Source organism: Gastrolobium bilobum, unplaced genomic scaffold (assembly GCF_033153095.1).
Source record: "Gastrolobium bilobum isolate Gb01-03AN ecotype WA unplaced genomic scaffold, APGP_CSIRO_Gbil_v1 utg7290, whole genome shotgun sequence".
In the NCBI taxonomy this organism is placed as follows: Eukaryota; Viridiplantae; Streptophyta; class Magnoliopsida; order Fabales; family Fabaceae; genus Gastrolobium; species Gastrolobium bilobum.
Genome location: NW_026898915.1, coordinates 29,551 through 55,586, shown reverse-complemented (window position 1 = coordinate 55,586; position 26,036 = coordinate 29,551). Strand labels below are relative to the sequence as shown.

Genomic DNA, 26,036 nt, shown 5'->3' with positions numbered 1-26,036 from the left:
TCCGCGCCCTCTTTTTGTGCTCCTATCTCATCTCCTTTCCTCTATTTTACTCTCTGCCAAACCCACTACAAAGACTCCTGGACGGTCACGATTCACCACCGCGTCACCTGTTACAATCCCCGCCCTTCATCGCCCAACAAATCTAACGGTTTCCATTTGCCCATGCCATCATGGCTACATCGTCACCGTCCGTGTCACTACTCATGCGAAACCCTTTTAACCTTTTCAGCGCGTATCCTCCACGTGTCCCCACCTTCCTTTTTTGTCCGCATGCTTCCATGTTTATTCACTACCAATTTGGTACAATATCTTTCTATTTAATTATTGAATCAGTTTAGTGCAATTATGTTATTCTTTCAATATTTTGCCATTAACAAATTTATTTAAGAAAATATAAACAAGGTATTGAGAGAGCACCGGTTTTATCCGGTTGCCGGTATCTTGGTAAAAGCAAATATGAAACACCACCCTCACAAGGAATCTAGGTGACCGCAGAAAATATCGTTCCCACCGGTCAAATTCATTATTTCGATTCCACGTTTACCCTTTCCCTTTTTTTATATTTTCTTATTTATTTTATTCTCTGTACTATCTTTAATTTCAGTCTTCAGAATGGACTATATTAGTGGGGCCCTGTGGGGATAAATAAACAACCAAAACAGACATTTCTGTTCTACGGACGGGATCCTCGCGTTATAAGCAACACAAGCTTTCTACGTCGTTGGATGTGGTCCAACGTGGCAGGAGCATTTATTGAAAAAACAAGCAGATTCCAACGAACGAACGAGTCCGACATGGCACTCAAACCAATAGGTTCGGGCGCGTCCATCTTCAAAACCAAATCTCTGCCGTCGAAGCTTTCCGATTTGACGGCTGAGATAAGCGCCGAAGCGAGAGTAACTCGGAGTCACGGTCACGGAACTTCCAAGGAGTGTGGACCCCGCAATAGCTGCCGATCTATAAATTTTTTCCTCTCCTTTGGCCTAATTGTCACGTTCGAGAGATGTGGTAGCTTCGTGACATGTAAGTGGATCCCACCATTAAAAAATTCAGAAAATTAAAGAACTCATCCAATAATCTTTATTTATCCGCGGTCAGAATTTACATCACAGTAAAAATAAACACTATCAAAACTTTTAATATTAATTAATTAATGAAGGGGGCAGCAAAACCAAACAGGGGTTTCCTTTTGGTCCACGCGCTGGACACATTAATTGGGTTGGACAGAGGGCAATTTTGTCCGGGCGACGTGGCAAGAATGGGTACGACACGTGGAAGTTGTAGCGAGGCTCATTCGTGGCCTGGATCTTGGTATTGGTTACACCTCTCTCCGCTTTTCATCAGGTAAATATCTTTTTTGTTTATATAAGGAGGGAAAGATAGCGTCACTCGGAGGAGTGGCTGCTTTTAACTCGAAAAGGCAAAGCTATTTTTTATTTTTTATTTTTATTTTTATTTTCACGGCTTAAAAAAGAAATATAATATCAGCGTGAAATGCGGAGAAAGTGTTGGAAAAGGAAAAGATTATTCGTATTTATTTGGATGTTGGAAAAGAGTAACAAAATTATATAAATGCAACGAAATTGAATTTGACAAGGCACGGGCGAGTGGAGTTATCATTACCTTTTGATAAAATAATAATAATTTCGGAGTAAGTGTGCCACGTCACTGTGGGTCCACTTGGGAATATGGACCCTACGGAATAGCTTGTCGTTTGCGGGGGGGGGGGGGGCTTTCATTCTCTCTCGCTCACTGCTGTCGTCAAATTCCACAATTGTGCCACGTCTGCACTTAAACTGCTACGTCAGTAGCCTACGTGGCTTGGTTTATGACCGTAGGCGGAAACCAAAAAAAACCCTAGCCGTCACCACACAGCGTTATTCTCTTCTCTTCCTTTCTTATCCCATTTTCCTTTTTCTAATTTGATTATTACTTTAAAAAATTACTTGCTTCTCATTAATTACTAATTAACTTATTTGTTTAAACTTTTTTTAGAATGATATCTTTTTAAGTGGGTGCTAAATCCATTTCAAAGCTTTCCTATTGTAGAGTTAATCAAATACCTAGCATTTCTCCCTCAAAATCTTGCGAAGATGGTCACGCGTTAACTTGTGGCTATATGTGTCCATGTCTTTAAAATCTTTCTAATTCATTGTACATGAAAACGGATTTGACAAAACCACACTATCAGTAAATTATTACTTTAACAGGTACAATCAGTTTTTTTAGCCCAACATATAGCTTTGCATTGATTGCTGAAATTGGCTTCTCAAATCCTTAAAATTCATAAAATAAAATTTATATGCTTGCATATTATTAAAAAGTACTGATATTAGTTGTAGCTTGTAATGGTTCGTCTATCTAAGATGAGATGAAATTACAATAAGTTATTCACGTTCTCGACGAGGGCTACAATTATTAAAATATCCTTTTCACATCTCACTTTTTATTCATTATTATTTAATTGTGAATAATTATTTAGATTTTATGTTTGTCATTTTAAATGACATAAGTTATGTCATTTTAAGAAAGAGATAGACACAAAAAATGAAAATTATTGAAGAGAAAATAAGTGATTTTTTTAATTTAAATTTCAAATAAAAAAATATAATTTTATGTCTCTCTCTTAAAATGACATAACTTTATGTCATTTAAAATGACAAACATTTTTCCCTAATTATTATCATATATTTTGTTATTTAAATAGGTTGTTTTCATGGGGAAGAAAGGGAGACTAAGTTGACTAACAACTAATAAAAGCAAGAGAGGCGAAATTGGGTACAAGTCTGTGTGTATAAGTTGCTAGAACTTTTATACACAATGAATAGTTTCCCCCCACCAAGTACATTCGTCACATGGTTATATATACTGTATTGTGTTCGGTTTCAGTATGCATCTTAGGTGCTACAGAATAATATTGTTTAAATGACACTGCGTGTATATATAACAAAAGATACCAATAAAATTATGGAAAACCGTGAATCGAATGTGTATGTAGCAATACATTAATAATGTACATTAAGATTGAGATTCCACCCAAAAGATATATCCATTGAGAATATCTTTTCACTAAAATCAAACTACAACTCTAGGATATCTATCCAAATCCTCTTTGACTTTATATAAACAAATTTTTATTACAAGATATATATTTAGTTTTGAGAAAGTTTATAGTTTTACCTTCTCTTTAAGATATGATTGTAAGAAATTGTAAAAAAAAAGTTATAAATATAACCTTCCTCTTTAATTTTACCTTTCTAATTTTCAAATTATAATATAAAATCTTATAAGAATCTAGACTTTATTCGAGTTTTGGTAAATAAAATGAAAAACAACCAATAAAATTTGTTGTTTGGTATTTATTTCTTACTTTCTCTTTAATTCCAACTTCCTAATTTATCTTTTTAAAATATTCCGGCCTTATATCATTTTCTTTTTACTCGTCCCACTATTACACTGTTACAAATTTTTTAGCTTTTATTTTGTTTTATTTTATTATTTTGTTATTGTTGCTAATTAGTTACTAGACTAGTATTTGAATTTATTTGAATAAGTCTTGGCAGTTTCCAAAGCCTAGCAAAGAGGGTAGAGGTAGTTTTAGGTGGTTCCTATTTTCATGCATTATGGCTTTCATGTGTAATTGTCTATTTAATTAGAGTTTGGATTAATAAAACATATCAGTTGAAAATATTAGTTTGGCAATGTGTGCAAGCAAGAGGTTAGACTTCCTCAGTAAAATCACCATTTTTTTCTTTCTTTTTGTTTTGTCATCCTTGTGTTACAAAAATAGCCAAGATAGGTAAGAAAATCCAAGAAAAACCTTTGTACGTACCAGCTTGGTATCAGAGCACAGGCATGGATGAACGTGTGGAGAGATTGGAAAATGCAATACAGTCCTTGTCAGAACAATTTAAGGAGATGTCAGAACAATTTAAAGAGATGTTCGCTCAACTTTCCAATAGGTTGGATGTTATGGTCACCACACCAACACGTCAGAAAGGGAATAATTCTGGAAGCAGCTTCCATAATGCTTCAGAATCGCATGCAACATACGCTCCCAAGGTGGTCAAGTTGGATTTTCCGCGATTCAATGACAATGAAGACCCAACTAGTTGGCTATGCCGAGCTGAACAATTTTTCCAATATCATCACACCTCATAAGAAGAAAGAGTTTCACTAGCATCTTTCCATTTCACAGGAGATGCTCAGTTGCGGTACCAATTACTCATCCAAGACCATCCCCATATCACTTGGTTGGAGTTTCGGAAAGAAATACTGCAACGCTACGGTGCCAATCAATTTGTTGATTTCTTTGGGGAATTGACCAAGTTGGAGCAACATGATACGGTGCAATAATACCAAAGTCAATTTGAGAAATTGCTCTCCAAGGTTGGACGATTGGAGGTGTCAAGGCAGGTAAGTTGCTTCATAAGTGGGCTCTCTGAGACTCTTCGGGCGGATGTGCAAGCAAATCGACCCACTTCCTTATCTAATGTTATTGGACTTGCCAAATTGTATGAGGCACGAAATAGCCAGATCTCCCCAAATAGCACAAGTTCAACCCTTTCCCTCATGAATAACCCAACCCGGAGCGAAAATCCACGGAATGTATCATCAAATATTCAATATGATTCCATGAGATCTAGTTTCATTCAAGTAACGGATTCTAGCCAATTGAAAGGATCTTGTGATCAATCCAGGGATCATTTCGATTCCACCAAATCCTCATTAAATTTTATTTTTCCATTAGAAGGGGCTCGCACATGTTCTGTAGTACCCCCCGTGAATACTCCGCCAGTATGAAAAGTTCTTAATGTTAGTTGAGTGCCCGGTTCTCCAATAGATTGGCCTGCAATAATACCTAATCCACCGGTCAAACGATTATCCTTTGATGAAATCTCGGAACGAAGACGGAATGGCTTATGCTTTCGTTGTAATGAGACTTATGTACCGGGTCACCGTTGTAAGAAGTTATTCGCAATTCACGCTTTCATGGAGGGTAGCGACGGAGAAGCTGAGATGGAGCTCGAAAGTGGAAAATAGAATAAAAAATAAAAGGAATTACTCTTGGGGACAAGAGTAATTTTTAGGGGGAGGGAATGTTACGAATTTTTTAGTTTTTATTTTGTTTTATTTTATTATTTTGTTATTGTTGTTAATTAGTTACTAGACTAGTATTTGAATTTATTTGAATAAGTCTTGGCAGTTTCCAAAGCCTAGCAAAGTGGGTAGAGGTAGTTTTAGGTGGTTCCTATTTTCATGCATTATGGCTTTCATGTGTAATTGTCTATTTGATTAGAGTTTGGATTAATAAAATATATCAATTGAAAATATTAGTTTGGCACTGTGTGCAAGCAAGAGGTCAAGCTTCCTCACTAAAGCCACCATTTTTCTTTCTTTGTGTTTTGTCTTCCTTGTGTTACAAAAATAGCTAAGATAGATAAGAAAACCCAAAAAAAACCTTTATACGTACCATACACCTCCTATTGGAAATGTTATACGTTAAATTTCATGCCCAATAAATTAATTTAAATTGCATTTTTTATTAATTAAATCATCAAATTAGAATTACTTATTATTTATTTATTTGTATCGAATCTTGTCAAAGTTTGATAACAGTAAGAAAATAATGAAGTGGTTTTTATTTTTATATCTATACTAATGTTTTAGCTTAATTTTGCCATGCATCAATGAAATTTAAATGATTTTATAACAATATAAATTTTATAAATATAACTTATATGATTGAAACTTGTAATTTAACGATAGATTTTATGATTTAATTATTCAATAAGAACTCATTTAATAATTTAACCACCACGACCACCATCACCGCAGCTATTGTCGTCACCACCGCCATCATCGCTACCATCATCACGACCACTATCACCACCACAACATTTGGAAGGAAAGCGATGATATGAAAAAAAAAATTATGCTTAATAAAAAATATTTTTTATTATATTATTTGTTATGTTATCGAACGCAATTCTCATTCTCAGAATAAAAATAAAATAAGTTATCTAACACATTTTTTTCCGTCAAAAAACTGTTCCAAGACACAGAAATAAAAAATAATTGTTTTTTTTTTATAGAAATAGTGCTAGGGAACATAATGGTTGTCATGCACACCCTAAGTGTCTATAGTTTTCCCCAAATTTGTACGATATTAGAGGTGTTTATCAATCGATTCAAATAGCGATAATCAAACCGAAAAATAGATAACCGAATTAATCAAAAAAACTTGCATATTTTAATTGGATTGAATCGAATTTCAGTTTGGTTGGTGAAAATCGATCCAATCCAAATCGATCTAATATATTATATATTTATTATTTTCGAAATATAGTGACTTGGAATATTGTTGTTTTGTAGATTTGGAATCTTGAATTTTATTAATAGTAAACTATTTTATTTTAATTTTTTATTGTCTATTAATCTATTTTAACTCTTCATGAGTTTTAAGATTTCTTTTAATTTGAAGATTTAAATTTTCTAGTGATTTGTAACTTTGAAAGGCTTTATTTTGATATAACTAGTAATTTGTACGACTAAAATTTTAGATTTTTCAAAAAATCGATCCAAATCAAATGAATAATTAAATTATCAAATTGAAAGAATTTGATTGAATAATTTTTACTTTTAACACCTATCCAATCCAATTCACATAGCGAATTGCCAAAATTTTTATGAAAAAAACTATTTTGACATTGTTAGCGCAACGTCCATCTGCATTTATTTCCAGTAGAGAGTGAATATTTCTTTTTTATTTTTGCAACGTTCACAATATATGCCATCAAATGATATAGGAAATAGGAATAATTGCCCTAAAAACCTCGCAATTAAAAAAAATAATTATTTATTCAATCATCCAGGTAGCCCGTGAACATTTATTCAATTTTTATCACGACCCTGATATAACCCTGATGTGTTGAATATTATGCAGTAAAATGTTTGATTCGTATATAATCAAATGGCTGATTGATTAAATTGTCTCAATTTTATAAAAACATTACTAAATAATCCCACTTCCCAAATGATTTATAAGTTTTGTAATTGTAGATATTATGATATAATATTAATGGTAAGGATAAAATTTTGGAAAAAGTTTAAAAATCCTTTGTATGATTTTTCTTTGAATCATTTACATCTCTATATTTTTTTATTCATTTACACCATATGATTTTTTTCATGAAAACCCAACCTTAACATTATTAGACTGCCTATTTCACCCTTCTTGGAAAAAAAGAAAATAAATTTATGACAAAAAATAAAAAAGAAGAAGAAATAAGACCAAATATATTGAAAAATTATAATACTTATAGAAAAGACTACAAAAAATTCAGAAAAAATAAAATAAGTTTAAATAAAAAATAACAAAATAAGCTGAGGTAGAAAAAATAAGACCAAATTTGTTGAAAATTTATAACAGTAGTATAAAAGACTAAAAGTAAAAAAATAAATAAAAACAATTAAAAAAATAAACTAAAGACAAAAAAGAAATAAAAAAAGATTAAATATGTCTAAATAAAAAAAGAAAAACTCGATAGAGGTAAAAAAAATAAAAAAATTAACATCAAATAAGTTAGAAATTTAGAATACTGATTTTTTCTTTTTGTCTTCATTTTTTTAACAGTTATAGAAAAGACTAAAAGTATTATAAAAAAAGATAGACTAAAAGTTAAAAAATAAAAATATAAAAAAAATCAAACATATCAGAATAAAAAATAAGAAATAATTTGAGGACAGAAAAATAAAAAAAAACTAAAGCCATACATGTTGGAAAGTTTGAGGTCAATAAGATTTTGTCTTATTCATAATTTTCTTCTTTTCGATTTAGACTATTTTGTTTTTTTATCAATTTTATTCTTTTATTGTCACCGTTGTAAGTTTTTTAAAAAATTGGTCTTTTTGTATTTTTATTTTAATTTGACATCCTTTTTTTATTTAGATATATTTAATTTTGTATTCTATTTTTTTTTTTTTTATAAGTATTATAAGTTTTCAGTACATTTAGTCTTATTTATTCTTTTATTTTTTTGGTCATAAGTGTAACGTCCCAATATAATAATCGGAATGTTAACTAACATATGATAATAAAACGCATCGAACTTGATTAAAGTAGCGGAAGACTTAATTAAAATTTCTCAATTACTCAATGTAATTTTACCGCGACAACTTTTTTCATTATTTCCTACTCATTGTTATATCTATATTGGGAAAAGTGTTTATCCTCTTAAATGGCATAACTTATGTCATTTCACTCTCACAAAGAGGTGAGACCAACACCTTTATATTTTTTTGTCCACTCTCTCTCCTCCTTTATATATTTCTTTCTCTCACTTAAAATGACACAACTTTACATCCTTTGAAATGATACACATTTTTCTCATCTATATTATATGTTTTGTTTTGATAAATTGTACAGTCTTATACATGTACAAAATTTCAAATTAAATTTCATGTAACCATAATCAATGACCAATGACTAAACAAATATGATAATTTATACCATCTCGTATAGAGTATGACGGACAACGTAACGTCTATAGATTGGACTAATCTAATTATTGAATCCTTTGATCTTTAACTGTCCTGAAATACAGAAAAGTTCAATCAATCTATATGTCCTGAATATGGCTCCGTGCCATTACAGATATCAAATACTTTACTTGAAAACATACACACATTGACAACATCATACACATAATCCTGCCATAGATACATAATCGTACATCGGCAACACATGCTTCTCAAAATGATTATCAACTATCAATATGTATGATCATGTACGTCATGCACTACAAAACATGCCATATATAATAACTCGCATAAGCTACTGTAAACTACTACAGCCGAGTCTCCTATTACTCCTGCATTGGTCCATTGCCTTTAAAGGGCTCTCTTGCTACTAGAGTACCCGAAATATATTCATATAACGCGGGGTGAGAATGAATCTCAATAAACTCTGGTTTTATGGAGCAATCTACACCCATGAGTTCACTTCCTGCATGAAAGGTCAGATATACAACATATAATACAACATGTAATACGATCATCATAAATACAACTGAATTATTACGGAAGCATTTGTACTTCCCACCTGATATTATAACGGAAGCATTTGTACTTCCCTCTTGACAACTTGATACTATACCATTCAATTACATCACAATATATTGTCTATTTGTCTACTCGAATTAAACATATCACATCACACTATGTACTTGTACCCTTGAATTAAACACATCACATTATTTACATACTTGTCTATATGAGTGCACATGTATGCATATATACCAAATATCCAACACAGCCAATCATACACACATCTGAACCTTCATCCATACTGGCTTATGGTGGAACATCAATGAAGGAGAAAACTCCTAAACCGAAAGCTTACCTGTAAAAGATTTTCTAAAAAGCTTACTTGTGATACAATATAGCTAAGCACAACCTTCCAAACTCTGATTTGGAAGCCTAAAACCATTGTTTACACAAACTTAGATTTTCAAGGAGATATTGACTCAAGAAAGTCAACCTCGGGCTATGTGTTCACTCTTAATGGTGGGGCCATTTGTTGGAGGAGTGTCAAACAATCGTGTGTGGCTGATTCTACCACAGAGGCTGAGTATGTGGCTACATCTGAATTTGCAAAGGAAGTCGCATGGTTGAAGAAGTTCCTTATGGATCTTCAAGTGATACAAGATGCTAGTCGTCCCATCACTCTTTATTGTGACAACAGTGGGGTAGTAGCACAACCAAGGAACCGAGGTGTCACAAAAGACAGAAACACATAGAGAGGAAGTACCACTTGATCCGAGACATCAATGATAGAGGAGACACAGTGGTAACCAAAATAGCATCGGAAGAAAACCTTGCCGACCCTTTTACCAAGAGTTTGCCTGAATGTGTGTTTGAGAGGCATGTTACATCTATGAGTCTTAAGAGGATTCCTAACTTGTTGTAGCTTTAGGAGATTGGATTTAGTTTGTTAATTTTATGCTCTTTGAGCAAGATATTATGATATTGTAATTTTTCTTAAAATTTTAAATAAGATATTATTAATTTATTTTGCACACTATTTATAAACACCAAAGTCCGGATCAATTGTGTAGTATATGATCATATGGATACGTTCATGGAGGACATGATCATAGGTTCTCACAATTGATGAATATATTCATAGCTGTTAAATAAAGTTGGGCACTTTATTTAGGCTAAAATATTTTATAAAATGATTTTGTCCGAACCATTGTAAAATATTCGTGCGAATTAACATTCACATTGAAAGGATAAATGAGAGATTTGATTAAGGTTTTTTTTTGTCATAGGTATCAAATATTCAGATAACTATAGTTATGTAATTGCTCTTAATCCTGAGTTTATTATAAATAGGTAATTGAATAATTCTCATTCTTTGATTTACCAATGAGTGAGGTTTGAACTTTTGACGGCCAATAACTCAGTATTTGGGGAGTGAGATTATTTGATTATCAGTATTTATGTGAGAAACAACAAGGAATTTGTAGGATATGTCTCCTTGATATGTTTCGGTACTTGGATGTTGAAGACACTAACTAATGCAAGTAATCCATTATATAAACTATCACAGTCAAATGAATAAATAATTGATTGAGTAACGAAAAACTAGTGAAATAATTACATACATTCTACAAATGGGCAATGCATATTCATATTATAAGTGTTATTAATCTTGGAGTTCAAGTTCAGGCTTTTAGTGGAGTAGCACCGAATTAGATAATCATTTGTTGATTATCAGGAGTCTTGATTAATAACAAATGGTAGATCCTCGGGCTAGCTTGAGACTATGGATGAGGTGTTTTTTCAGATAATGATGACTTATGAGTTACATGGTCTTGGGTTTTAGACTCAAGTTTGTACCCAAAAGAGCAAGTGGAAGATTGTTGAGTTTGTACTCTTGTACTAAAGGCCAAATGAGTTAAGAGTATGAGAAGAGCCCAATGCGCTTAGGGCTAGGGTGTTTTGAAATCCTTATAAATACTACCACTTAAGTCATCAGCCTCCAATAATATTGAACAAAGAGGTAAGCTCAGATCTGAAAAGTGCCCACACACTTCCCCTTCCCCCTCGAGAGATAGCTTGGAAGGTTTACCAGAACCTAGAGAGATCGATTCGTGCTATGACGTAGAAGAGATCAGTTCGTGAGTTCGGACAGTGAAACAAAGGACTGTAGTTTGTTAAGCATCATCCCAGATTTGCGCTAGAAGAAGTAATTGTAAACAATGATGATCTACTAAATCTCAAACCGCAATAGTTTAAACGCTTTCGCAAAACCAATTGCTCCTAGAAAATCATAGGGGAGTTTTTAAACTTTTTCCTAAAATTTTATATTAGTGATGATCGTATAGTGTGAAAATAATTTTTGTTATTAATAATTTATATTAGTGATAAATTATTTGTGATGGATATATATTTGGTACTATTCATAAAATTATAGAACCAATTTATTATTTTGTCGCAATAAAAAATAATAATGGTGATAAAATAAGAGGATGATTATATTAACAATTTTTTTTTATAAATTTACAAACTACACTATATTTTATCGGTAATATTTTACTTAAAAGTATCTTACCGATAAGATATAGTGTATTTTGTAAATAAAAAATTTATAAATATAACCTTACTTGTAAAATAAAGTTTAATTGGAAATAATATATAATTAGCGATAAATTGTATATTCATCACTAAATTTTTGTAAAAAATATATTTCTTGCTCTCTTTTTTGGTGTCGATTGTGTGTGTGTTTTTATTTTATTTTAAATTAATACCAACAGATTCTTAAACTTCAAAGAAGTAGGCAGTTTATTTAACATGATGAAAGTAGCTAACAAATGAAATGAATTCCATGTACATGACTCATGCCTTTCTCTTAATCTGGCCTTGTTGACCTCCAGTTAGTGACTCCTACCTGAACTATTTTTTATCCACTCTCAATAAACTACTACATAATTCTTAGCGGTAACGTAATAACTATGTGTTACTGCAGTAGTAAACTAACAACAGGAAAATATTATGTAAACTGCCTCTGTTTTTACCCAAAAAATATTTAAAAACTCCACCAGTTCAGTACTACACAGGTAAAATCTCGATCCCCAGCGTAACTCGGAATCCGATAATAAATTTGCCGAGTTATTTAGTTTACAAATACTCTTTTTTTTTCTTTCTTTCATTAAAACTCCGTAGCAGTCGCGAAATATGATTACTTACTAATCTGCTTTGCATCTTATAATATGGCAATGACCAATTTATTAAATTTAATTATTGGAAGGCTAACTTAAAATTTACTCATAGCTATGTGCGTTACCTAATACCTAATAATTAAAAATAACTTTATATTGTTATGTCTGCATTACAATTTAATTGTTTATAATACTTAAATAGTATTATTATTATGTCTGCATTTTAAAGACGTAATTATATTAGTTTTTTATTATATAAAATAATGATTTAACATTCAATATAAAAAGGGATTCCAAACTGTTGAATATCTACTTATTTATTAGAATGTGTACCCCAAACCTTGATCTAAAATACCGTGTTGAGATTGTGCAAGTTTGTCTTTAAAATTTCCAAGTTGCAATATTCAAACAAACGTTAGAGAGAAAAGGTTCATGAGGGGGGACTAGGCTTATGTAGTGTCATACAGTGACTTATAAAACTACTGTTAGTTTCAGGAAGCACCAAAATTTAATACTCTATGGGTTCAAGCATTTTAGCCCAATAGACGATGCCATACAATTCTTTTTTATTTTTATTTTTGGTAGATGCCATACATACAATAAAGTACCTAGAAGCAATAGTATTCATATTACATAAAAAAATTCTCCTGAATATAATATTAATGTATGTTTGGGTCTCATACATACAGTGGAACTTGGATTGTTTCGACCCAATTTACATTTGATTGTTTTTCAAATTTTTTTAAAAATATGTTTAAAATTTTTAAGATAATTAAATAATTTTAAAAGATTAAAAACCATAAAGAACTAGTTTTAATGATTTCTAAAAATTATAAAGAGTAACTTATAAAAAAATAATATCGCAATTTAAAAAAAAGATTAGAATAATTTAAACTGATTTCTGTTGGGGGTATTTGGTATCCGACAAGTTCCTCCATGTCCTGTTTGCTTAAAAAATATGAAAGAAAAGAACACAGTTTAGTCTATCTAAATAACATGATCCAAGCAAGCTTATGCTGGGGACAAATTATTCAAATTATTATTTTTATATTAATTATTGGGTTTATTTTAGAGGTGCTTCTGACCAGACACGTGGAAAGACATGTGCAGTGTTGTGAGGATTTGCCAAGTGTATGGTGATGACGCTGGGTTATGGATGCAAATTTGCAACCAACGATGTAGAGAATCAGATTTTTCTTCTTCTTTAAAGTAAATTATTCAGAACTTGTTTTACTGAAACAGGTAAAAGGATTTGATACGATGCATTGAATCATACACTTAAATCTAACTTGGTAATTGCAGGATGATAGGATGTCTTGAGAAACGACGAGAGCTGTTGTAGGATATTCCAGGCTCAAATCTAATTTGACACAAGAATAATTTTGAAACTAATCTTAACACAATTAATTTTAATATATATTTATGGTTATAAGTATTTTATTCAATAAAAAAAATATTTTAGATTCAATTTAAATTAATTTATACAAATTCAAATAATTACCTGCGTGTGGGCTGTTTTATTTTTTACTGTTAAAATATCAGGGCCTGATTGATCAGGCCAGAAACACAAAACACAAAAGATTGTTTAAAGGGAAATAGTTTTCTCCAACTGTAGGAGATAATTATCTCATGTCAGTGAAACATAAAAAGACGTGCCCGCAAATTCTTTTTTTTTTTTTTCTTTAACTTGTGGGCTCCACATTTCTTGTTAGTGTAGGAAAAAAAACTTCTCTCATGTTAAATGAGAGAACTATTACCCTTGTTTAAATGCTTATTTTTTCTGACTTTTTTTAAAACAAATTCATAATATGTTTTTGGAAAAAGTGTTTGTCATTTTAAATGACATAAAGTTATGTCATTTTAAGAGAGAGATAAACACAAGAAAATATTTTTTATTTAAAATTTAAATTAAAAAAAAATCACTCACTTTCTCTTTCATGATTTTCATTCCTGATATTTATCTCTCTCATAAAATGATATAACTTATGTCATTTAAAATGACAAACACAAAACCATTTATTTTTAGATTAAAAGATGGAGAACAAATGTTAATTTTTCAACTCGTTTTTAAAAGATGGCGGAATAAATTTTTTTATAATGACTCCGTATAGTAAGATCAATGAATTAATGTAATACAAAAAAAAAAAGATCAATGAATTAATCAACTAATTCAGAACCCGCACAATATTCAAGTGAGCCATGGCGCATCTTAACCCTCCAGCTCCGCCATTACATTTTACACGTATGTCTTGTGCTTTGTTTGGAGTTTGGACCATCTTTCCAAAGATACTCGTGTTCTTTGTGCCCTTGTTTCCCGTTTATAGTCTTCTTTCTTGTTTACTGTATAAAACAACAAAAGAGATGACATAATGATAAAGGCTTAATGATAAGCTTTATTATTATTCAAACGTGTTAACAAATTTATATAATTTTTAATTTTTTTACGAAATAATATTGATCTGCCAGCATGCAACACCGGCAGCAACTTGGGTCGGTGAACAAGTAAACTCCATTGTGGCCCAGCAAACGGTCCTCCTTAGGGGGCCTTTGGTAGGTAAATACAATTATTAGGGATGTGATAGAAAAGTGAGATTGATAAAAAATTAAAAAAAAGTTGTTTGGTTAGCCTAAATTTTACCGGGAAAATTGAGTTAATTTTATAAGTCTTTGTTTGGTTGAAGGTAAAATAATGATGGGAAAAAAGGTTGAAAAGACGAAAATAACCCTAAACTAAATTTTTGAATGTGTGTAACGTGTTTGAAAACACGTTCGTGAGAGTCATTAGACATTTGAGATCCGAACGTCTTCACATCTGCATATTCGTGAGAGTCGCTTTCTCTCTGACTCTCCTTTTTGCAGTTGCAAAGCCTCACTTCCGAACGGTAAAAAGGAGAGACGGTCTTGCGCAGGAGGAGCGGTGTTGTGGATCTAATTAGGAGTAATGAAAGAACAAATAAACCAAAGTGGATAGAACAAATACTGTCACAGAAATAGAATTGATTTGGTGGTAACTCAGAATTAGATAGAACAAATAAACCAAAGTGGATGATGGTTTAAATGTTGGATACAATTTATGTGCTTCCTGTTATTTTTGCCTTTTTGGGGTTTTTTTTAATTCCAGAAATGGAAATAAAAATGAATATATGGTAATTATGATTTGTTCCACCTCTTGTCCGCATCAGTGAAGTGGGCTTCCTCTTCCTGAGATTCACGACAAGTTCAACATGGTTCAACGAAAGCATACATCAAATGCACGCATGCCTGCGTCTGTCAATGGTGTAATGAACTTTTGTCACAATTTGGTAAAGCAGATGTAGTAAGTAGGAGGGTAACTTTGTCACAATTTACATCAACTTTTGAGCATTTAGCTGGTTTTCAGAGAATACCATATTACAACTGGGAAAGTTAAACATTGTTTTTCATCGTTTTTTCCATACGCACAAGAAAACTGGGCAAATGTCTTCCCTAGATAAATTATCATTTCACTTTTACCAAACTCAAAGAACATAGATTGCCACACTTAGAAAGATGGGGATCCCAACAAAAACCCCGAACCAAACGCACCACCAAATCCTTTATAAAGGATCAATCTTTGGTCTCGGTTTATTATGGAACAAGCTAGATCCTCACAAATTTGATATACATATGCTTCGCATATTACGATTCCTTGCAGTTTTCAGAAAATTAAAGAGAATTTTCATCGTTTATTTAATTTTAGTGTTTTATAATTTTAATGCAACAAATAAAAATAGTTTTGTCTCAGTGGCTGAACTTGTAAATGCTCATCCAGTGGCGGAGCCAGAATAACAACCTAGCCAGGGCAAAAAAAATTTAGCAGTGCCAATCTAGCTACAGTTATTTTGCCACATCGAAAATGTGGTTAATTTTTGAAAATTAGCCTACAAATTAGCTACGATGATTTAAACACGTTTAAAACATGACCAATTTTTAAAAATTAGTTCAGGTCAAGACTCCACTCTACCTTAATGTGGCTTTGCCACTGTGCTCGTCCTGCAATTTTTCATAAATCTAAAAATAGGACAATCCTTTACAAATTACAAAGTTATCCATGCTGATGAAATTTTCATATAGTGAAAGAAACTGATGAAATTTTTATAGCCACATTTTTTAAAATATGTGTAATTTTTTGTATGAAAAATTATGTGTATATTCTTTTTTGTGTGTGGAGAAACTGTATATATTCCTTTAAGCATAAGTTTATATCAGACATTATAATTATTAAGTGGCAAGCATGTTATGTTTTTAAGGCCAAAAATAGGATAAATATCGGTTGTAACTGGTCAAGAAAATAATATATGTTGTCAAATGCAAAAGACTCTTGAGTTTTTATGATTGTAATGATACTAACTTAAAAATATATTGGTTTCAGGTTTAAATTGTTAAATTGGTGGAGCATTCGAGCAATGATTTAATGAAAATCTCTTTGAAGCTGTCTTATGGCTAATATTTAGTATCCAATATGATGGATTTGGATCTTGTGTTTTTCATATAAGTTATAGATCTTTCTTTTATCTTTCTAAAGAGACTAAGATCACATCAATTGGACGAGTATAGCTCAAGTTGTGCCCAAAATACAAAATATATTTTTGCTGTCGAATTTGCTTGCTTCAATGAGCAAACTTAGCGAGCAACGGCATTAATGAAGGCCCATGAATCTTCTGTTATAAAAGACACACTTTAGGGGTTTTCTAATAACTTATGATGGTTGGGGATGACTTAAGATAAACTTAGCTTTGTTTATGAATTGATCACCCATATATGAACACATGAATCTTGCATGACAATAAGAATGTTGGTGTCGGATTTCGATTGGTTAATTACTGGATTTTACTTGATCTAGGGATAGACTTGTGAAATCTATGACCTTTAACTCTTGTTCTTAATGCTTGCCCTATGAGAGATCATTAAGAGATTAAGGTTTTGAATAAGGTAAATGATTGAATTACCAAGGGATTGAGGTTTAATTAATTATGAAAAAATTGTCAATAACATGAATTGAATGTTAGTTTTAGGAAATGGTAAATTCATTAGGAAGATATTGGGGAAATCAACTCCTTAGATACCCTTTGCATTTGATTGCATAGATAAATTCAATGTTATAAAAACTGGATCGACCCAGAAATCAGTGAATTGGTCAAACAATCGGTCCAATTTTTATATTGGATCGGCCATGTAATGGAACAAGTGTGACTCGATCGATTTTTGTAAAAATCGGTGACCCGACCCAGTTCATAAAAAAGAAATTAGTTTGCTCTAATCAATTGATGTCTTTCCTTTTTTTACTCTCATACACAAATGATTTGTTTTCTTTTGAAATATTTGAATGATCTTTGCTTATTGACTTACATAGGTTATGTACCTACAAACTAATATTATCTTGATTATGCAATATGCAGGGAATTTTGATTTGAATTATAGGTACAAATGTCGTATACTAAACCTGAAGCACCAGTATCACAAGTATTATATGTTTGATTGATCTTTTGTTGGACAATAATGTGTAATTTATTATTTTTCATATTAAAATATTTGGTATTAGTATCATTTTTCTACATGTATTTGAATATATTTATAGCTTTTATAATATAAATTATAGATTTACATATACTTACCAGGTCATGCGGTTGAACCAGCGACCCAATAACTCAGTACCTCGAACGAGTCAATAATCGAGCCAGTTTTAATAACATTGGATAAATTATTGCTTGATAGATCAATCCTCGTGAGAACGATAACTCTACTTATCACTTAATTACTTGTACTACCAATATACTTTCCGTAATCGCAATAATCATTACAGTCATTATTGTCAAAAACTAGTTTAAAAACGTAGAAACTTACGTTTTTACTGAAGTGGTACGTGTTAAAACGCAAGTAAAAACTCTCATCAGTAAAAACTGATAAAAAATACGTGCAAAAGCGTAAAAACGGTAAAAACGCAAGTTTATATGTTTTTACCTAAACCAAAAATCTGAATCAGGTCTTATACAAAAAAAGAAAAAACTGAATCGGGTCAACTGTTAACCATGACCCTTAAAAAAAAAACCTATTTCCATTCTCCCAAATCAAAATGCATAGTATCTTTTTCTAACTATTTAACAAAAAAAAACCCTTGCGTGAGGTCGCTATTGCAGATAAAGAAGAGGGTGAAGCCATTGGTGGAAAGTTTGAGTACCAAGTCGACGTGGGTTTTGAATCAATCTATTATGTTGTTATAGGAGCAAGAGAAAAGGACATTGAGGACATATAACTGATGCAAAATGATGTGTTTGGTTTGAATTAATTGATATAATTTAGAAGTTATTAACTTTATTCTTTTAATGTTTTGAAACTTGGTTGTAGGAGTTGTTAAACTCCTTTTTATGTTTTTGAACTTATGTCTTATATAGTTATGTAATTTATATCTTTTAAATATGAAGTTGTTCATTAAATTTTAAGTAGTGATTTATGTGATTTAATTATATATATATATAACTTTGTATCTTGACCTTAAGTAGTAAAAACTTTACGTTTCGTGTCGTTTCTATGATTTACGTTTCTACCTCCATTTTCCGTTTCTACGTAGAAACTCGATTTTGACAACATTGATTACAATACTCGTATTTACACAGAAAATTATCCTTTCTTTCTATCATGATCATTTTTGTATACCGTAATCAACAGACTTATAATTTAACAAAGTATTCTCTTTAAGAATATCCAGAGCATATTTCTTCTGATATATCACAATTCCATCTTTAGATTGGGTCACCTCTCAATTTCCTAGAAATATCGAAGTTTCACAATATCCTTGGTCTAAAAATGATGACTTAAATGTTGCTTCAACGAAGTAATCCAATGACTATAACTACCTGTGATGACAATATCATCAACATACACCACCAAGTAGATAGACTTGAAAGCGGAATGATGATAAAAGAGAGAATGATCAACCTCACTTCGAGTCACACCAAATTGTTGAACAACATTGCTAAATCTGCAAAACCAAGCACGTGGAGATTGCTTGAGACTATATAGAGACTTGCGGAGACGACTAACAAGAGCCGACTCCCCTTGAGCAACAAATACAAGAGGTTGATCTATATAAACTTCCTCCACAAGATCACCATGAAGACTTCAATCCCAGTGGACTTTTATGTGAAAGATCATGTTTGAAATATATAAAACTATTAATGTAACGTTATCCAATAAACTAAACTTTTAAATTAAATTGATTCTTTACGGTTACTTTAAAGTACAAGGCAACTCAATTGTGTAGCTAGATAGCAGGACAGATTAGACAAAAACTCTAATTACAAGGAGAAGCCACACCGCCTTATATAGCAGTGAAATCTTCCCATTATTTTTTAGTCTTTGGCTATTGTCGCAAGGAAATCACATATGATTTTTCTTTCTTACTTTTCTTATATTGTAAATAAAAAATGGAAGTATAGGTACCTTGACCCCCCACAAAAGACATTTGTGGCATTCATCCAAACTCCCAGTTCTGCATTTGTCATAACATAATTTGTGGGGTTTTTTTGTGCAGTGCCACAATTTGTTGAAGTATTTTTTGGAGGTTCGAGACTCCCACAAATATTGCACTTTCTGGAGGTTTAAGACTCCCACAAATGTTGTATTATTTATTGGGATTTAGTAACCTCTACAAAATTCATCATTTTCTAAAGGGCATAGACTGCTACAATTTATTTATTATTTTGACAGATTTAAACATCCACTAAATACTAGTTATCCAAATTTGAAAAGTGTGTATATCATAATTTTGGAATTGGACCCCAACACTTGATTTGTTAGCCAATTTATTATTTATTTGTTTGATCTCTTAACATTTTCTTGAAAACAATTGTTAAATACTAATTATCTAAAAGCAACACTATAGCACACCAATCATAATTTATATTTATGCTTGCAGTTGGTTTACTTTTTTAAATAATATAACATAGTGGAGCCATGTTAAGAAAAAAATCAGTAGATATAACTTTCCCGTATATGCAGAAAAAAAAGCAACATAAGGTAATAATAGAACGAGAAGCAGAAGCATAAACAAAAACTGACTCATTCCCCATAAGATGAAGCAAGACTACAAAAACGTAATGGTAGCATTCGAATATCTGAAGTAATATTACTAAAATACTTAACAAAACCCTTCCAAAGTTCTATTCTCCATCAAACTATCCAAAAATAATGTGACAATTTTAAATAAGCAACAAAATTTATGCATAGGATTTGAAAACAAAATGAATATTGTAAATTGCTCTGCACGGTCTGCTCTCTCAGACTTCGAATAGTGCTTCGGACAGTCACAGCACTGGCAGTACTGTCAAGAAAAATATGTATGAACAAATCATTTCCTCAATCACCGTTAAAAAAAGAAAATAATTAAATAGAAAAATATACTAGAGGAAAATTCTTACTTCAATGTGTAAGCACCTCCAACTTTCACTTTTCCATAATCTTAGCAACCCCAAATACCCACAGCCTAAATAGTCGACGTTTGTTACTAATATAATTCATGCAACAATCAACTCAGCCTGATTTCAAACATTCTGTAAAGTAAACTCTTGCATAAGAAGTCCACCTGTTAAAGTATGAAACCAATTGAGAGTACACTTCCAGTAGTAAAAATCAAAACGGATGATACTAAAAATATATATTTTTCAGAAAAGGATCCTTTCCATTCAATATCGAGACTTCATGTTCTGAATATATATACACACTCTTAAAGCTGCTTTTCGTAGAGAGAGAGGAACGCATGTATGCCTTCATGAGCTTGAACACTAGAATATGTTCTTTTACATCCTTATAATTTTTAATCCATGGATGACCTGCAGTATATAAATATAAGTAACAGAATAGAATATAAGAGAAATCAAGACCCTCCAATGAATGATAGATGAGATCACCTAATGCCTGTGCTGCGGTCATTTACTATTGCTCTCAGCAACTTCAATAGTAAATGAGACAAGAACAAGACGTAACCCTCTACTCCTCAGCCTGCATGGCTCTATACCCAGTATAGGCAATAACTCTATTATAACCCAATTGAACACCAGCAATAATGCTAATAAATTAAATTGTACTGATTACCATAGGTTCATCCAAGATATCATATGAATATTAAGGGGATTAATCTGTGAAATTGATGTGTTCTTTTCTAGCATATGAACCACCAATAAGAATGGTTTAAGGACAAGCTGACTAAATCCCTGACCAAAGTTCTCATTTTTATAGTAAGTCTTTCAAAATGAGATGTTGAAAAAGCCAAAAAATGATTTGTCCTTTATCCATATACAGATCCTACTCCTTTTCCTTCTACTCTAAGTGCTTTTTTGAAATTTTAATAAAACTTTAAAGTATTATCCATGCATGCTAATATCTAGTTGTGAGAATCGGTTGCTACTTATTGATATAGCTGAGGTTTTTATTTTGACTATTAAAAAAATATTATTCAATGGTTTGGAATTTAAGATTCAAATGTTGGTTTTTATATGTGCCAATTTTTGAGGAAATCAGCGTGATTTGTAAAAAATAGAAACAATTATGGCTGTAACAATTATTTATGTGCTAAACTAAAAACACTTAATTACTTATACTTAATATTATAATCATTGCAGGCCACCACGGATGTTACCTTAGCTATGTTGACAAGCTGATCATGGTTGTTATGACCATAAAAGAAAGGTTCCTTGCGAAATATCTACACACAAAGTACAATGAACAAAGCATAACTCAGAATTACACAATTTTTCTCATGTACGCACAAATTTAAACTATCTATATAATAAAGCCAAGAGTATTTCATATATAACCAATAGCTTATAGCTATAATTCTCACCATTCCAGTATAATAAGGGACAAAGCAAGCAAGCAACAGAGCAAACAAACATATAACCGAAAGAGAAAAGAAAAAGCATAGAACCAAATAAATAACTTCAATTGAGAGTATATATATAAGAATGTAAACTAAATTGAGAAATCTTTTCCGGGCTCCAGCTCTCCACCTGTCAATGCAAGAGACATTTATACAGTTTGATTACTTAGTTAAAAATCATAAGCATTGTCCACAAGAGAAAGTGGGGGGCGGCGAGGCTCTGATACCATGTAAAGAACCTTGGGATACACCACCCCAAAAGCTAGCTCAAAGGGTGGGAGTGCCCAAGACTTTATAAACTCCACATTAGTTGCATATACAACCAATGTGGGACTATATATCTCAACACGCCCCTTCACACGAGAGCCCATTGGGCTTGAAGAGTGGACAATGCAACAGACCTAGCCTACCTGTGCTAAGAAACGCCACAAGAGAAAGTGGGGGGCGGCGAGACTCTGATACCATGTAAAGAACCTTGGGATACACCACCCCAAAAGCTAGCTCAAAGGGTGGGAGTTCCCAAAGCCTTATAAACTCCACATTAGTTGCACATACAACCAATGTGAGACTATATATCTCAACACGCCCCTCACACGAGAGCCCATTGGGCTTGAAGAGTGGAAGATGCAACAGGCCCAACCTACTTGTGCTAAGAAAGTCCACAAGAGAAAGTGGGGGGCGGCGAGGCTCTGATACCATGTAAAGAACCTTGGGATACACACCCCAAAAGCTAGCTCAAAGGGTGGGAGTGCCCAAGACCTTATAAACTCCACATTAGTTGCACATACAACCAATGTGGGACTATATATCTCAACATGCCCCCTCACACAAGAGCCCATTGGGCTTGAATAGTGGACAATGCAACAGGCCCAGCCTACCTGTGCTAAGAAACGCCACAAGAGAAAGTGAGGGGCGGCAAGGCTCTGATACCATGTAAAGAACCTTGGGATACACCACCCCAAAAGCTAGCTCAAAGGGTGGGAGTGTCCAAGGCCTTATAAACTCCACATTGGTTGCACATACAATCAATGTGGGACTATATATCTCAACACGCCCCCTCACACGAGAGCCCATTGGGCTTGAAGAGTAGACAATGCAACATGCCCAACCTACCTGTGCTAAGAAACGCCACAAGAGAAAGTGGGGGGCGGCGAGGCTCTGATACCATGTAAAGAACCTTGGGATACACCACCCCAAAAGCTAGCTCAAAGGGTGGGAGTGCCCAAGACCTTATAAACTCCACATTAGTTGCACATACAACCAATGTGGGACTATATATCTCAACGTGAATAAATGTATGTTATGTATTTTCTTGCAATAAGAGAAGATATGTAGAGAGTGGAATGGAGGATTGAGGAGGAAACAACATGATTATAAAAAAACATTACTTACATTGTCTGAGAACTGGTCTAAAGTGAAGCCAGCCATGCCAATGACAGCATGCACAGGGTTTGAGGACCCTGGTTCAATTGAAATGCAATCATCACCTGTTAAAAATCATTTTATTATATAACTTGGACAGCTAGCATATGTAAGAAATTATGAAATACAGTGATCATTGCTTTTTAGCCATTACCATTTCTTATCATGGTGTTATATATCCCAACAGACTTTGAGTTTTCTACATGAATTCCATCGGTGTTGGGGCTGAGTTTAGGTGAAGAAATGAAAAGCCTATCGATAAGTACTCCTTGGCAGCCATCGAATTTCATGTGGATCTGAGGACTGTTTTGAATTTTCAGCCCATTCACCTTCAAATTGGAGCTCATGAAGAACCGTATCATCTATCCACAGAAAAGAAAAAAAAATTGTAAGAAAGTTGTATATATATATATATATAAAAAGTTAGTTAATTCTTGAGCTGAATTCTGAAGAATAGTTTACTCACAGCAGGACTACCACATGGCCCTGGAAAAGTTTTTCCATCCGGACCCTGAAAATTCCATTTTGTCACTACCACTTAGTGGGGTTTCATCTAAAAGGAAAAACTGCAAAACAATAATATGGAAAGCATAATGATAGGGTCATTGTATTTATGATAAGATAAAATGCTTGATTACCCTGTGAGGTTTGCAGGGGAGATCCCACCACTTTTCTCCATTGCCTTCTATTGTTCCTGTACCATTGAGAGTCATTTGGTCTAATCGGTAAAACACAAGCCATTGATTTTGGCTATCTGCTTCTGGCCATGAACTCGGTCCATCTGGTGCCATGAATGTACCATCCACCTAATTATATTTGAACCTTGTTACTGAATTGAATACAAACATAATATAATATATTATTTCTTAGTGTTCTAGTACTTGTTGAGATTTTCAATTACTGGTGGGGTTACTTACCAATGGATTGGCCAGGGAAGGTGTCAACAATCTAGACAATATCTTCCTCAGGAACACGGTCACTGCGGAAAATTCCCTTGCAAACACCAATGCGGTCTTCCCTTGTAGTTAGTGAAGAAGTTGTTGAGGTTGACATGGATCGAATAGGAACAGGGGTAGTCACATTTCAACCTGACTCTTACAAGACTTCAGAACCATACAGACCGAAAAGAATTTTTTATTTTATTTTTTTAAGAGGGAAAGTGAATTAGTTCAATCTCTCTTTTAAGAGGGAATCCACTTGTTTGTTCTCCTGTTTCATGGCCTACTTTCTAGAAAGAAATAATTCCTTGGTTAAAAATATTCTGTATGATGTTTAGAAACTATAATAGGAACTCTACGTGTAATGATTAAAATGATTAAAAAGTGACAAAATAGCTGTGCTAGAGTACTGACATGGATATTTTTTGCTAATTTTTGCTTGTATAATAAACCATGAAGACCACAAGAGGCAGCCGGCAGTCAGAAGTATCGAACCTATAATCCATTTATCTAACATGGCAGCTGGAGGTGTTATTGTAGCTTCGTTTGTTTTGTGCTGCGATAGTGGGTTGATTAAGGGTATTCCTTTATAAAGGACCGATAACAAAGCTCCACCAAAGCACACAGAGGTTCCCAAGACTTTGGCTTTTCCACTGTTGCTTTTCATGTTCACCTTCTCTATCCTAGAAAATTTTCAAGACAAAAGGATCAAAATTGTTGTAGTTATATTCCACAATCAAGTAATATCCTTTTGTTTAACTTACCCAAATAGCAGTGCGACAATGAATGTAAATACAGGCACCATGTTGTGGAATGCACATGAGAACGTGACAGAAGTATATTCAAGTCCAAGAAGAAATAGTGGGGGAGTGTTACTCTGAAAGGCATTGATAAAATATTAAAATCAAAAACTCTAGTGTCTAATTGTAGATATTAAAATTAAAACATCATGTTATCAAAAAAAAAAAAAAAAAATTAAAACATCAGTACACACCTTGATTCGTGTTTATCGGGTTACAAGAATACATACCCGACTATAAAAAATATATACAAACTGATGCTTATGATATGTTCTGCATATCACTTCTTACAAACATATCTTCTTATTAAATATTTTCTGTATACTTGCCTAAAAAAATCCATTACTTAAAAGAAAAAGACAACAGCTTTGAAAGTAATTTTGGAACAAATTTACGGATCATAAGATTTTTCTTTAATTTGTTTTATATTGTCAGCTTTCAATCACAATTTAATTTAAAAATTAATAATTTGTTGAGCAAAGAGTTTAAATTCCACCAAAAACGCTCATGTTTTTCTTATAGTCTTACTTTTAGTGTGAATCTTGAACTAAATGGTGTAATTATTCTTTAAGTGTCACAACCAACAATTGCTCCCTCAAAAGCCTTTCAAAAATGAAAAGCAATACAAGTTCAGTAGATTTTTTAGAATCAATAATGTTGTGTTCCTGTAGCACTACTCAGTACACCAAAACCAAGCATGAATAGAAAAGAGCGACATGGACCAAAAAAAAATAAAAATAGAAATGAGATGCATCAA

The 26,036-nt window shown here is 32.6% G+C and overlaps 2 protein-coding genes across 2 annotated transcripts; both read right to left on the bottom strand.

The window, feature by feature from the left end:
• Nucleotides 1-21,755: 21,755 nt before the first annotated feature.
• On the bottom strand, nt 21,756-24,656 carry LOC133285425 (polygalacturonase At1g48100-like). Its single transcript, XM_061482641.1, has 7 exons — nt 24,641-24,656; nt 24,459-24,559; nt 24,180-24,347; nt 24,008-24,052; nt 23,696-23,903; nt 23,512-23,606; nt 21,756-21,945 (listed from the first exon to the last, which is right to left on the bottom strand). The coding sequence occupies exons 1-7, from the start codon at nt 24,654-24,656 to the stop codon at nt 21,832-21,834; spliced, it is 747 nt and encodes a 248-aa protein (XP_061338625.1). The 3' UTR covers nt 21,756-21,831.
• Nucleotides 24,657-24,761: 105 nt separating this feature from the next.
• On the bottom strand, nt 24,762-25,622 carry LOC133285424 (WAT1-related protein At3g30340-like). Its single transcript, XM_061482640.1, has 3 exons — nt 25,605-25,622; nt 25,244-25,356; nt 24,762-25,162 (listed from the first exon to the last, which is right to left on the bottom strand). Exons 1-3 carry the CDS (start codon nt 25,620-25,622, stop codon nt 24,835-24,837), a joined length of 459 nt encoding a protein of 152 aa, XP_061338624.1. The 3' UTR covers nt 24,762-24,834.
• Nucleotides 25,623-26,036: the final 414 nt, after the last annotated feature.